At 35.8% G+C, this 13,715-nt stretch overlaps 1 protein-coding gene across 2 annotated transcripts; it reads right to left on the reverse strand.

Annotated features, from left to right (window-relative positions):
• Positions 1-3,887: 3,887 nt before the first annotated feature.
• LOC112154955 (histone-lysine N-methyltransferase SETD1B) lies at positions 3,888-8,306 on the reverse strand. 2 transcript variants are annotated; one of them, XM_036209632.1, is made up of 4 exons: positions 8,151-8,306; positions 6,284-6,739; positions 5,735-6,253; positions 3,888-4,105 (listed from the first exon to the last, which is right to left on the reverse strand). In XM_036209632.1, exons 1-4 carry the CDS (start codon positions 8,281-8,283, stop codon positions 4,035-4,037), a joined length of 1,179 nt encoding a protein of 392 aa, XP_036065525.1. In that variant the 5' UTR covers positions 8,284-8,306; the 3' UTR covers positions 3,888-4,034. The 2 variants fall into 2 exon arrangements, with proteins under 2 accessions (XP_036065525.1, XP_024142013.1); XM_024286245.2 differs by having other exon boundaries at positions 3,889-4,105; positions 5,735-6,739; positions 8,151-8,305.
• Between the last annotated feature and the right edge of the window lie 5,409 nt (positions 8,307-13,715).

The raw sequence follows: 13,715 nt of genomic DNA on the forward strand, positions 1-13,715 counted from the left end.
ATAAGAAGAAGAAGAAGGCGGAATAAAATATAATAAAGAATTACAACAACATACTCTGATTGCTTTCAGCAATCAGACAACAAGAGCACAAAGGTATGAAAACATTGAGGGTAAAAACATGCAATAAAACTTAAATGTAAAATCAGAGCAAAATCTCATGTGTGAGTTAAAGTTTGGCTATAAAAATTAGTTTTGAGTCTATAGTTTTAAAATAGACATAATTTCAGATGCTAGAAAGAAAACAATTAGATGAGTACAGAAGGAGTGAGGACAGGGTGGATCAGTGCCCTCCTTTGATTGAATATAGAACAGATATGGGTTACAAGTCACAGTAAAAGCCAACAAGAGCAGATTAATACGCTCTCTCAGGGTGAAAAACCCCTCCAGGACCACTTCAGCTTAATAAGGCTTGCATCAGTGATATAGAGATGTTTCCTCCAGACAATTGTCCTTAAGGGGGAGGTACACACTGTGATAGTGATAAATGTAAATAATAATAATAATAATAATAATAATAATAATAATAATAGTAATAATATATATATATATATATATATTTTATTTTAAAATAATATTTTAATTAGGCGTACACAGAGAGCCTCACACTTTGGGTTCCTCTAAAGGTGCATTCACACCGAACACGATTTGCCACGTGGCGGAGGCAGCCAATTTCAATGTTAAGTCAATGGAACAGACACGACATGCAGTGATCTGAAGTTCCCCTGTGTGATTTGAACGATGGGTGTGGCCTGAAGGTCTGCCAGCAGCTTGATTTAAGAGATGAGGCGCGAATCGGGCGGCGCGGGCAAAATGTAAATATCTGAAGTTTGACGAGTGGCCACGTCTGCCAATCAGGAACTTAGCTTTGGGCATGTGACGTTTTCAGTGACTCGTCTAGCGGGTAGTGAACATTTTAGTCCAGAGCTTTCATCTTTTTCCTTAACCCGCTTGAGCCGCAGGGCTACAGAGCTCATCCGGTTATTTTGGGGTGAAGGCGGGATACACTCTGGACAGATCGTCGGCTTTTGTTCACGCGGCAGAGCTCACTCGCTCGATATGCCGGCAGACAGAGAGCCGCTGCAGGGTGCAGCCTCATCAAGAGATTAAAAAAAGTAAAAGAAAAAAGGTCTCCTTATATTATCTTTTCCCCATCGGGTTAATACGAGAGAGTGAGCCTTCAAACTCAGCCACAGAAACACAGAAACACAGTGGAAGTGGCTGTCATACAGACACAGCCCCCTGTACCGGGAAAATCTTTTAATAATAATCAAATAAACCCAATCATGGAGACATGATTACTGATATTTTTGTAGGACTCTTCACAATAAATAAACCTTATACAAAAATTTATCGCATGAATCGCGTTCGGTGTGAACGCACCTTTAGAGTACTCCAGCGACAGTCGGCTCTACAATGGAATCTTCAGTACGTCATAAAACAATAAATTATGGTCCTCTGCCTATTTTACCCATATGCGTTTAAAAAATCATGCTAGCATCTAGATGTGATAGAGTCTTGTGCTAGCAAAGCTAAGCTAACAATATCATCATCAACTAGCTAGTAGCTAGCAAGTGTTCTGCTTTTAAACAGGATTCCTGTGGTCTTTAAAAGTCTTAAAGGCAATGAATGAATGAATTTGGGAAAAAAAATGTTTAGAAAAGTTTTACATTTTGATATGTAGGTCTTAAACATTGTCTTTTCGCATTTGTTGTTCAAAGTTTCACAAACAGGCTCTGACTGGCGGGAGCTCCGTTGGGCAGTTTGGGGGGAGGCGGCTCCGACGTGAACACTTAAACAACATGTAAGGGTAAGTAAGGGGGAAGTAGGTGAGATTCAGGCATGTTTATGTACTTTTTTATTGAATGGCTGAAGGAGTCAGAACATTACACATGATGACACATTGTTACACTACCAGCCAGACTACACTGCTCACACTGGCCTCCATTGGCTGTTGGTTGTGGATGAACGCACCGATGAGGAAGGTCAGCAAATATAGCAGAGAATAAATACCTTAGAGTTCATAATCCTCCTCTCTGTGTCCAATGGTCAGGGAAAGATTGTGTATGGGCCAGTGGAAAATGAGTCACGGAGTGCAGCACGTTCTTGCATAGAGCTTACAGAGGCAGCATGTGCAGGAGAGTGAGTGCACCTCTACTCTGATGCTGAGCTTTACAAAGGATCGGTGGAAAACGGCAAGAGAGGAGGTGCAATAAACACTGAAATATAACACTTCCAGTTGCAGTTACTTTTCTAATTTGTTCATAGTAAATTTGTTGGAACAGAAGAATTTATGACATTGCAATGAAGCATTTCAGAAATTAATACTTTAGGTACAGTCCTCCAATTCTAATTTAATGTCAAGTTAAATTAAAATATCCAAGCTTCAAGTAGCGATTAGCTTTTCCATTTAGATTTTTGTGGCATATTGCTGGGAAAGTCAGACAGAATGATTCATTTTGCTCCTCAAAGAAAACCAGCTTTCTGATTGGCTGCTGAACCACTCTCATGTCAGCACGTTCACAATCGTTTTTTAGAGTTTTCTTACGACCAAATCCAAAGTCTCACACAAGCAGCTGGTTGGCTGCATTCAGGCGCAGCATAAAAGAAACCAGGGTTAATTTCCCAAGGGGTGCAATGAAGTTTCTCCGGTCTGGGTCCTTAGGCAAAACCCTTCATGCTTTAACTATGGAGCTAAATTTAAAAGTTTAGCTTAGCATTATAAAGTCCTATTGAAAATATAGATGTAAAATGTCGCGGGGACAAGGATGAAGATGTAAAACAGGATGGGACACTTTTAAGAACTGGATTTGATTTCTTTTGTTTGATGAATAGAGATATTGTTTTGTAAAATAATTATTATTAAAACGGATTACATTTAATGACCCCAATAATTGCTCTTTTCTTTGAATGCATTCACATTTGTAACAATCTTTCTGCAACCAAATGCTTCTTTCAAGTCCCACCCCAATCATGTTTTGATCTTTTCTGTATAATTATTCAGTTTTAAGTTAAATCTGAAAGACTTGTATTCTAGGACACAGTTTCTGCAGGAGACCATCAGAAATTCCCCTCTGAATTGCAAGCAGGAAATTTTGTGTAGAAGTAAGCCTCAGGGGGTATCCCATTATACCTGTGTTTGCACAGCTTACAGCCCCTCACAGCTCCAAGCTAACATTAGCGGCGTATTACAGCAATCCAGTTGTACAGTTTTGAACCAGACACCAGCTCAGACGAGGAAAATGAAGACGTTAGTTTATGTAGTCGTCTACAAGTGGATACATGTCAGCTGCTGCATCCCAGAAGAGAGCATTTTCAAACAGGATTGTTTCATCTGCTCCTGATTCACATCGGTTTGAATGAAGAATTAATCTTAAATTCTTGTATATATGTCCTCAATCATGAGAAGAATGTTGCAAGAACATTTTAAAAACTTAATTTTCATTGGAATGGGTCATTAATATGTATTTTCCAATTGCTTTGTTAACAAAACCCTCTATAGTTTTCATTTACACCTCAACAGCAACAGCATGTTAGGGTGTTTGCATAATGTTACAGTCAAGATTTGTTGATGTTTATGATCTATTTAACTAATGGAAAAGCTTTTTTGTTCATCTAGTCTAATTGCAGACTTAATTTTATTTTTGTCTGAAATTCTAGAGACAAAATATACAGACAAAATAAACCTTATTCCAAATTAAACCATCCCAAGAAGAGTCCAAAAAAGCTTCATGTAATTATATTTTCTGACTTTATTATTCAGTCTTGAATTAAACATTTTTAAAAACAGTTTTGGTAAATATGAAAATAAAACATCCAACTTTAATTTGCGATAAAAGACAGAAAACACACAAACATATATAAAAAAATTCATAAACTTTTAAGAGAACAACTTATTAATAAGATACTATGATTTTAATAGTCTTAAAAAAAATCACATTTTATTCTGTGCTAATTTTAAATGGCAAAAATTAATAAATGAAACCAACACATCAACGGATCAGTTAGAAAAGCAGAGTGAAAATGATCCTGCAGACTCAATGGTAAGGATAGGAGCAGACGAAGGCCTGGGGGGTCCAGCACGTGAAATCGTTAAACTTTCCAGATTCTAAAAAAAAAAAAAACCATCATACACAAGAAAAAAGTTAATCACTGAATAAAATTATTTTCAATTGCAAGTTTAGTGTTGAAATAAACCCACATGCTACATTATTTATCATTTACTATCAGTTTGGACTTAACAGAACAATAAGATGCTGCCCTATGAAGTGGTTTTATTAGTTTTTAAAAAAAATCGCTACTCAGAGTAAAATGTCTGTAAAGTAATTTCTTTAATTTGTCATGTTTTACTAAAGAAGTTAAAAGACGCAAAACACTTGAATAATGGAATAAAGAGTACCATATGGAGTGTAATCAAAAACAAAAAAATGTTTGAACTTTTCTCATAAGGACATTTTTCTGCCCGACTCCTTTTGCCTTTTCTCTTTTTCTTTCTTCTCATTCTTGACTTTCTTTATCTTTCTTTTTTTTTACTTCCTCTGTTTCTGGTTTTCTTCCTGAACTTTTGGAAACGGGGCAATAACACATTTTTTGATTTGTCTTTGTTTTTTCCATTTATGTTTTTTTTTTATTTTTTTGTAAGTCAAACTCTTGAAAGAGTCTCTTTCTGTTAGCTAACTTGCTGTTGACGGACTGTTCCATTGCTGCAGATTTATGGGGGAGGTAAAAACACTTTCACATGAGCGGTCTTATGCCATCTCAGTGATTTTTTAAATTTTATTATGACAAAGTCAAACAATAATGACCATGAAAATTATTTTAGGCATATTAAGAACTATTTTAAGTCTTTAGTTTGGGCCCCAAAGGTGTTGGGAGTCCCAGGCAGTTGCCTACCATTGCCTAATGGTAAGTCCGCCCCTGTTTTCTATGTGTGTCAGGCATTTTTTTGTTTTTACTGTTTTAACTCTTGAAAATCACACTAACTACTTGCAAAAAAATCCAGTGCTTCTGATTAGGAAAAATCACAAAAAACATGGACTTTAATGGTTTACATCTGCTTTCCGTCCCAGAAACATTGAACTGACCCGAGAGTAATTTTGTGAAGCAGTCTGCCATGTTTTCCTGTTCAAACCCTCAGCAGTAACCTATGGATATGTCATTGTTACCTTCTTCAACTTCTAAAGTCATATTTCTAAAAACTGCTTTTCATGTTCATGCAATATGATTAAGGCAGGATTATCAGAGGCAACCTGAACTAAATTAAGAACAGTTCCTGAAGCCACAGAACCTCTCAGAGGCTGCTTTGACTCTGCTGGGGGGCAGCTGCACGGATTTATCTCTAACCGCCAAAAAGCAGCTGTTCTTCAGGAGCAGCTAATCAGTAACTCTGGATTTACGATTATGTTTTTAAACTGGATGTTTTTACACTACAGCAAAAGTTCTTCGGGATTTATAAGAACATATTTTAACATGGCTACTGTTTGGCAAAGTTTCCACATTATTTTAAAAAAATGTCTATTTTTCCCCTTAACATTCAACAACTTGTTACTGTGTCTGTGTTAGTTTTTGATATTTATTTTAGTAATAAAGTCAAGAATTTAAATTCATTTTTTTTCCTGAACTACACAGCAGTAAACAACAACATTGGAAATATAATAATGATACAACATCAATAATTGAAATAAATGTAGTTTTTTTAGTTCTGTATATTTTAAATTGAGTTTCTGTCCAAACTCACCAGTCTGAGGATTTTTCTCTGGTTCTTCTTCTTCCTCTAGATCCATCCCTCTTGGTTCTTGCACCACCAAAGGCTCGTCTTTATCTGGTAAAGGCTCTGAATTTTGCTGAAACATCTGATGTACATCTGGTTCCTCCTCCACGGCAGTTTCAGGCTCCATCTCTGAGGCATCTAAATGATTGTTCAGCTCCTCGTCCTCCTGTTCTTGATCCCCAAATAGAACCGAGTCGTCATCTTCATCTTCAAGGCTGTCATCATCCTCCGGCGATTCCACGAGAGGATGACCCAACTCTTCAGGTGGCCGTTCCATGTCTATGTGCCATTCTGTCGTCTCCATTTGCTCCCTTCCTTCATCCAGATTCATCTGAACATCAAACTTCTCTTGAGCAGACTCAAACTGTTCTTCTTCCTTTTCTTGAGTCTCTAGTTCGACCTTAGTCTCTGATTCCACCTTAAAATCGGTGTCATCTTCATCCTCAGACTGCGCTTGAGCTTCATGTTGGTCCTCTTCTGCTGCAGCTGCTTCCACATCTTCTGGCTCGCTCAGACTTGCTTCATCCACCTTTACCTCTGATTCCTCCTTCAAACCTGGCTCTGATTCAACAGGTTCCTTCTCTGGTTCTGTTTTGTCTTCCTCCTCTTTCATCACATTTAACTCAGCTTCCTTTTCTGCCCCTTCTGCTGCAGGCTTCACCTCAAGCTTCAGTTCTACAATTCCTCCTCCTACCAGCTTCTCCTCCTCTTCCTCAGCTGCTTCCAGCTCCTTCGTCTTCTGGACTTCTGGCTTTACCTTAACTTCAAGTTCAACCATATTCTCTGTGAGTTTTTGGTCTTCTGGAGCTGGTGGTTTCTGCCCCTCCTTGGGTGTCAGGGCAGGTTGGGGGGCAGGATTCTCCACCTCCACATGACCCTGTGCAGGAACAAAGTCCCCCAGTAGAGGGCTCAGATTTCCTTGTGTGAGAGCGGGACTTTGCTCGGCATGAAGCAGCGGTTTTCCCAGAGCCACTGCAAACAGGAGAAGAGATGTAAAAGGAACAGGCAGATCAGTCAAATGTTCAACTGGAACCAAGAGGAACGTGAAACAATATTTGATCAAGAGCAATTCAAACTGTACATTAAATATAGAGATCTCCTCTCATATAAAGAAGTATGTTTAAAAAAAAAGAGTATTTAAAAGTGTTTTTGAGAGTATTTTAACCTTTAGCAAATGCTCAAAAAAGAAATGTTAGTCCTGAGAATGATGAGGAGTAAACTGACATTGTTAGATTTAAATTTTTTATAAATAAAATAATTCAAAATATTGAAAAATGTCAAAATGTTCTAAATATTTAAAATCAACTCTACAGATATATATAATCTCAACATCATAGAAAATCTTTGGAGGGTGTTGAAAGTCGTCCAGCGACAGCCCCAAAACATCACTGCTCTAGAGGAGATCTGCATGGAGGAATGGACCAAAATACCAGCAACATTTTATAAAAACTTTGAAAAATGCTTTTAGAAAACGTTTTACTTCTGTCATTGCCAACAAACAGTATATAACAAAGTATAGAGATGAAATTTGTTATTGACCAAATAGTTATTTTCACTATAATTTACAAATAAATTCTTTAAAAATGTGATTCTTCTGGATTTTCTTTCTCATTTTGTCTGATAGTTGAGGTCTACCTATGGTGAGAAGTACAGGCTTCTCTCATCTTTTTAAGTGAGAATAACATCTGACAATAAAACAATAAAAACTGATCCATGACTAGAGTTGATCAGTGACATTTAAAGGTGTGGGGAAACAGATAAAATAACAGGAAACTGTCTTTCATCTTCAAAAACAACCATAAAAATAATCACCAGATCATTTTACATAGAGCCGACAAACTCACTGTTGAACAAATTAAAAGCTTACAATTTTAGAGACTTTCAAAATAATTCAAATCATGTTAAAAATAAACAACTACCAAAAAGCATCCACCAGGTATTCCGTTTAAGAGATATTAAATACAGTCTAAGGATCAAACCAGCTGTGAGAACAAAGACTAAACGTCACCGTATCTCCACAAAAAGGCTTCAGATATGGAATAATTGCTGGAAAAATAGTAAAAAGTATCAATCCATGAAAAAAATTCAGAGTAAATATATGTAAGGGAATCATTGATATGTGTTTTTTTTTATTCTATTTTTTTTTACTATATTTGATGTTTTTAGTGTTTATTTCTTGTAATTTTGTAAAAATACTCTGTATAAATAAAGTTTGGACCAAATTTCAAAAAAGAGGGATCCGTTATTAAACTTAATCTAAATCCCTTTTTGAATTTTTGCATTGTTATACTTCTGTTTATGATGTTTATTCTTTATTTTACAAGTCCAAAGATACATGAATAAATCCAACACATGACTGGAAGATGTGAATAAAGTTCTTTACCTGTGAGGCTCAGTGACAGAACCAGCAGAGACTTCATGGTGATCCTCTTTAGGTCCAAATGTCCCACACACTCACTGTCCTCTGCTTTTAACGGAGCTCTTCCTGTTTTCCTTCCAGCTTCCCATAAATCCATAAAGAGGGTTCAAATCAGAAGTAATTTCTCAAGAGGAGAAAAACTTCCTTTGTTTCCTCCTTACTTTATTGTGCCATTAAAGAGAGGAAAGTTCACTCAGTCGGAGCACGTCAGGGTTTACTGGAAATATCAAATACTTGATCCAACATTTAGATAGTGTCTGTGAAGACATTGAAAATGTACTATGACTCAATGAAAGTCAAGGTTGTTCATTTATGCTAAGAATAATTAAATCAAGCAGATAAATACCCACAATCCATTGAAGTCTGAGCTTTTATACTGAAACTAGTGATTTACCTTCTCATGGTCTGATAGTTGGAGTCAGGACGTCACTGATGAGTAATGTAAACATGAACATAAAATATTGGTTAAAGTTGGTTATTCTGTTCTTTTGGTTTTATCTGGGAAGATAGATGTCAGATTCTCTGTTTTCTGTGACAGATTACACGTTACACTTTTATTTAGTTTAAAAAAAGCCACTTTAGTAGCTGAATTGATGACAGGAAGTGGATCTTTAAAGACCCACCAAGGAAAATGGTTTTATTTTTTGTGTTTTTAACATATTCTTGTGACATTTTTCTGTTGATGGTGAACAAATATGAAGAAAATTAAACTTAAAACTGTATTTCTGAGTATTTTTTATATAGAAGTGATTGTGAATCAGGAGCGAATGAAGAAAGTAGTTGGAAAAACCTTGTAGTTGTGACGTATAAAATACACCACAAGCTCTCTGTTCTGCTCTATTCTGATACACCCACTTACAGACACATAGATCCATGAACGTCTTTGCTTTTCTAGAACAATGAAACAACCTGCGGCTCTAGAGCCACATGTGGCTTTTTTACCTCCCCGCTGTGGCTCTCTGGTTCAAGAAAAATAAAATGTTTGTAAATTTACAAAAGTGACTAGTTTTCTGTCAGATAAATCCAACTTTATTCAACTCATTCACAAACAGTTGTAAGTATCGCTCCTATAATAATCCATAAAGCGGTGTGGGTGATTTTTAAAATTACCAAAGTTCTTCTAAAACATTTGGACACATTTTTGAGTGCCGTACATCACAGTAAATCAATTGAAGGTCAGTGAGGACAGCCAGAATTAAAGATCATAAGACAGGTTTTCTATTTTTTAAATGAATTTAAGCATTTTAAGTGAAATTATTTGAACAATCAGGAAAGGTCACTTATGATTAACTCTGATTCCATTTTTGCTAGTTAAATGTACACATTTCTGGGTGAGATTAATCAAAAACAGTATAATACACTTCTCACAGTTTTACTTTCTATATATTTGCTTCATTAACCTGAGGAGCTTGTTGATGTGAAATATGTTTGTGTGCAGCAGCACGAGCGTGGCCTGCACACATGTGTGCATGCTAATGGCTCACTGTGTTGCACGAGCGTGTTTGACTCAAACCGGAGCAGCTGGGACTGTTAATACTGAGCAGGTGCTGCAGCTGAAGCTTCAACAGCTAGTATTTCACCGTGCACACACATGTCTGCATGCATGTGCTCGCTGTGTGCGCCTGTGCGTGTGTGCAAATGGACACAAATGACACACTCGGACCGGAGCGGGTGACAATGTGCTGTTGTGTGCTGGTTAGAAACCTTATAGCCAAGGTCACAGCGGTCCGGCGGCAGCTGTTACATGCCTCAACCTCGGTGTGGACAAGTGGAAAACTATGATTTCCATTCTTCATATTTTGACTGTTGGGTAGAATGTACAGGAAAAGAATCAAAAAGTGTGTCACAGAGCGTTAAAGCAGGAACTAAGTCCAAAACACGACACAAGTTAATAAAAAAACACAATAAAACGACTCATCCGCTTAAATATTTACAGAACAAACCATCATAAACTCCCTTTTTACATCACCAGGATGAAGAAAAACAATATTAATGTGTGATCTTCATGCTGCAGAATATAAATTACTCAATATTTTTATGAAAAATTAATAAGTGTGCTTAGAAAAGTATTCATGAGGGGGACACTAAAAATAATGCTGAGGTGGTCACATTAAAGACTTGAAATCTGAGGAATTAAAGCCACACCAATCAACCGTCTGCCTCCTATGAGCTGATCAGATTGACAAATGCTTCAAAATGATGCATTTTTTGTAATAAATTGTCATACTAAAATATATAGTTGCTTTCTCCTGTGTGGAGATCATTCCATCATGAGAAAACTGCAGCAAACTGAAGTTAAAAAGAGTAATTCATCTGTCCTTCATTCTCTCTGTGTGTATTACAGCATAATGGGGAATGTGTGTGTTTCTTTAAATACAATTATTTCATTTAATCTATGCTTTGTTCCCAAAATGTGATAGGATTTACATATTAAGTTTTCTTTAGGTTTTCTTGAGTTTCTGTGCAGGCTGACTGTGACTCCGCCCACTTATCTGTGGAGCTGTCACAGCTGCCTGCAATTTACTAATTAGTCACACAGAATTTAACGGGTCTCTCCATCAGCCGTCAGTGTTGGGCTATGTCTGAATTCCCACCTTAATCCCTAACGACTATAAAACTATACACTGCCGGACTATCTAGTTCCATGGATGTTACTTTTCTTTTGTTTTTTTAAATGGTGGATTTTTTGTCACTGATCTCACAAGAGGAAAATCAAATTGATATGAACATTTCATTATGTCTTTTTATGGATCCATTATTTTTTTAATGATGAAAATGTGGATGGTTTATTAAAAATTACATTTAAACACCTTTTTTTACCCGAATGCATTGTGGTCTATATTCGCTAATGTAGTGAGCATGGATGCACACTAGTTTTTTACAAAGACTTCTGGCAAATTTCCAGTTCACTGGATTTTGGACTAGCACTAGAAAATGTTGAACGCAGCATATCGTGCACTATGTAGTGAGTACTGAAGGAATTCAGACATACCTTGGATTGTCCTGTGTTTATACTTTGTTCTCTGTGACAAAGTACTAATAGTTATTTAATTTGCTGATACATTGTTACTTTGCTAATACTTACATCTTTGTTTGTGGTTCTCACCTGCTTGTCTGACTTTAGATTTTCCTTTTTTATAGCATTACACCAGCGAAATGGAAAGACTTGGAAGTTGATTTTAACTTTTGTTTGCATTTTGTTACAAAAACGCAAACAATTGTTAATGTATCTTGTATGTTTTAGAGAAAATATTTTTATTGAGGATGAACTTTTTTTCTCTATTTACTTGAACTAAAGGAATGATTCATGTCTGATTATTTACAAATCAAAAGAAAAATTAATTTACATAAATATTGTATTTAATCTTTGGTTTAAAGTAATTTATTCTTGTAGAAAATATCACAGCATGATCTATATTTATCTATAGTTTCCTCCAGATCTTCTCAAAGTCTATTTTTGCTTTTTTCTTCTTGAACTAGATTTGTTTCATCCTGTTAGAATAATTCACATTTTATAAAACAACATGAAAAAAACAAAAGTCCAATCATAAAATGTTTATACGGGAGAAAACACTTCTACTTGTGTATGTGCTGTTATCAGGACCTGAACTTATAAAACTTTTTACAGGTTTACAAAAATATTTTACAGCTTTACATTATATGTGTATGCTCAAATGTTCAGCCACAAATCTTTTTACACAGAAACAAATACATTTACTGAAGATTTTTGCATATTTGTCTTGCTGATGCACACGCTTTAAACGTGTTTAGACTAGAATAGAATCTTTATTAAACCTGAAGGAAATTCAAAGTGGTCAGCTGCTTGCATTCGTAACACTAGCACTCTTAAAAAACAATTATTTTGAACCATAAAAACATTAAAATATTAAAGTCTGTTAATTAAAAATACAATAAAACCATAACATAATCAAGATTAAAATCTAATACAATTAAAAACGTGTTAACTTGTGTTGACAATAAATTACAACAGCAAAATACTTGTGAGAGAAATAAATCTGCACAGTGTCCTTCACTTTAATCAAAATCCTCCAAAAAGTAACTGACTACTCTCCAATTGAGGATTACTTTGGCTTTGGTGGATCGACTTCGTCCACACTCGTACTTTTAATTGAGAGTTATTGTCAGAGTACAACAGAACTTGTACTAAAGTACGCTTTCACTCCTGTAGTTCTTTATGACTAAAAGGGATATCCTCCATGTCACCCAAGAAGGAAGCTTAAAGTGGGATGGACACAATGAGCGGAGTTTGACCGGAAAAACTGCAGTTTTTCTCTTCAAGGTGAAGTGGTAAACTCTGTTTGATCCATTCACCTGTCAATCAGCAAATCAATCAATGTAACCATCTGCAATATCGGATGCTCTGACAGCATAAAATGTATATTTTTAAAAGTAAATTAAATAAAAAATAAAAATAATAAAAGGTGGTAACTTGGTTTTATTTGCATATTTATTCTTGTAAATGCTCAAAAATAATTCTGATTTTAGATGTTTAGTGACCACAACCTGGAAAGTATGTAAGCTTATAAAGATACTACTTATTTATTCACTTATATTTCAGTTTCCTAATTAAATATTGGAGGCAGGTTTCAAAAGGAAGCAATTTCAAGACAAATCTAATGTTAAAAAGTCCAACTCTGATTATTTATTGCTAAATAAGTCCCCCTATCCGCCAATCAAAAAATACATGATATTCATATTAAAAATGCTAATATTTTTTAAATGTGTTAAACAGAGACTAACATACAATGTCTAAGATTTACTCTTTTGTTTTCTTTAAACAAGTGTATTTTTTATTTCAGTTTATAATTCATTTTAAATGTTAAAGTCCATCCCCAACTATATTTTTTTCTATTGTAAAATTGTTTCAAGTTTTTTTTTTTTATTTTGATTTAGCAGTTTTTGCCAAAAAATCCCCAAAAGTCTGTGTTGTTTTTTCTGCAGAGCGAGTTCAGGGTTGTGGGCAGGACTGTTAGTAACCCTACGTAGATATCCCAGCATTCCTTTGTTTACCTCCCACTAGCTTACAGCCTCTCACAACCCCACGCTGACCTTAACGTAGCAAAAAATGGTGAGCAATATTGAAGCTATCCAGCTGTAGAGTTCTGTGTGAACTCAATAACAGATCCACAAACATTTTTTAATGACAATTAAGTTCTATGACAGAAGCTTTTTTATTTCTGACTTCATAAATGTCGTGTTGTTTGGATTCAGAACAGCGCTCAGCTCCTGAGAGTTAGAACACAGATACAGTGAAGAACACAAACATATCATCTGCATAAAAGCTCAACTTTAGATATTTATTTAATTTAGAGATTTTTTACTGATGCTGCAAAGAAAAATTGGTCAAAATAAACAATACAGCCATGAGTAAAACTAATTTGTCCAAGTTTAAGCTGCAGAAGCTGCAGTAGTACAGAAATTAGTGCAAACTGCTGTCAGGCTCAAGTTTCCCTTGTGTGCTCTGCCTGTTGAGTGGACGCTTGTCTCCCTCCGCCCCGTCAGTTGTGG

This window comes from Oryzias melastigma, linkage group LG21 (assembly GCF_002922805.2).
Source record: "Oryzias melastigma strain HK-1 linkage group LG21, ASM292280v2, whole genome shotgun sequence".
Taxonomy (NCBI): domain Eukaryota; kingdom Metazoa; phylum Chordata; class Actinopteri; order Beloniformes; family Adrianichthyidae; genus Oryzias; species Oryzias melastigma.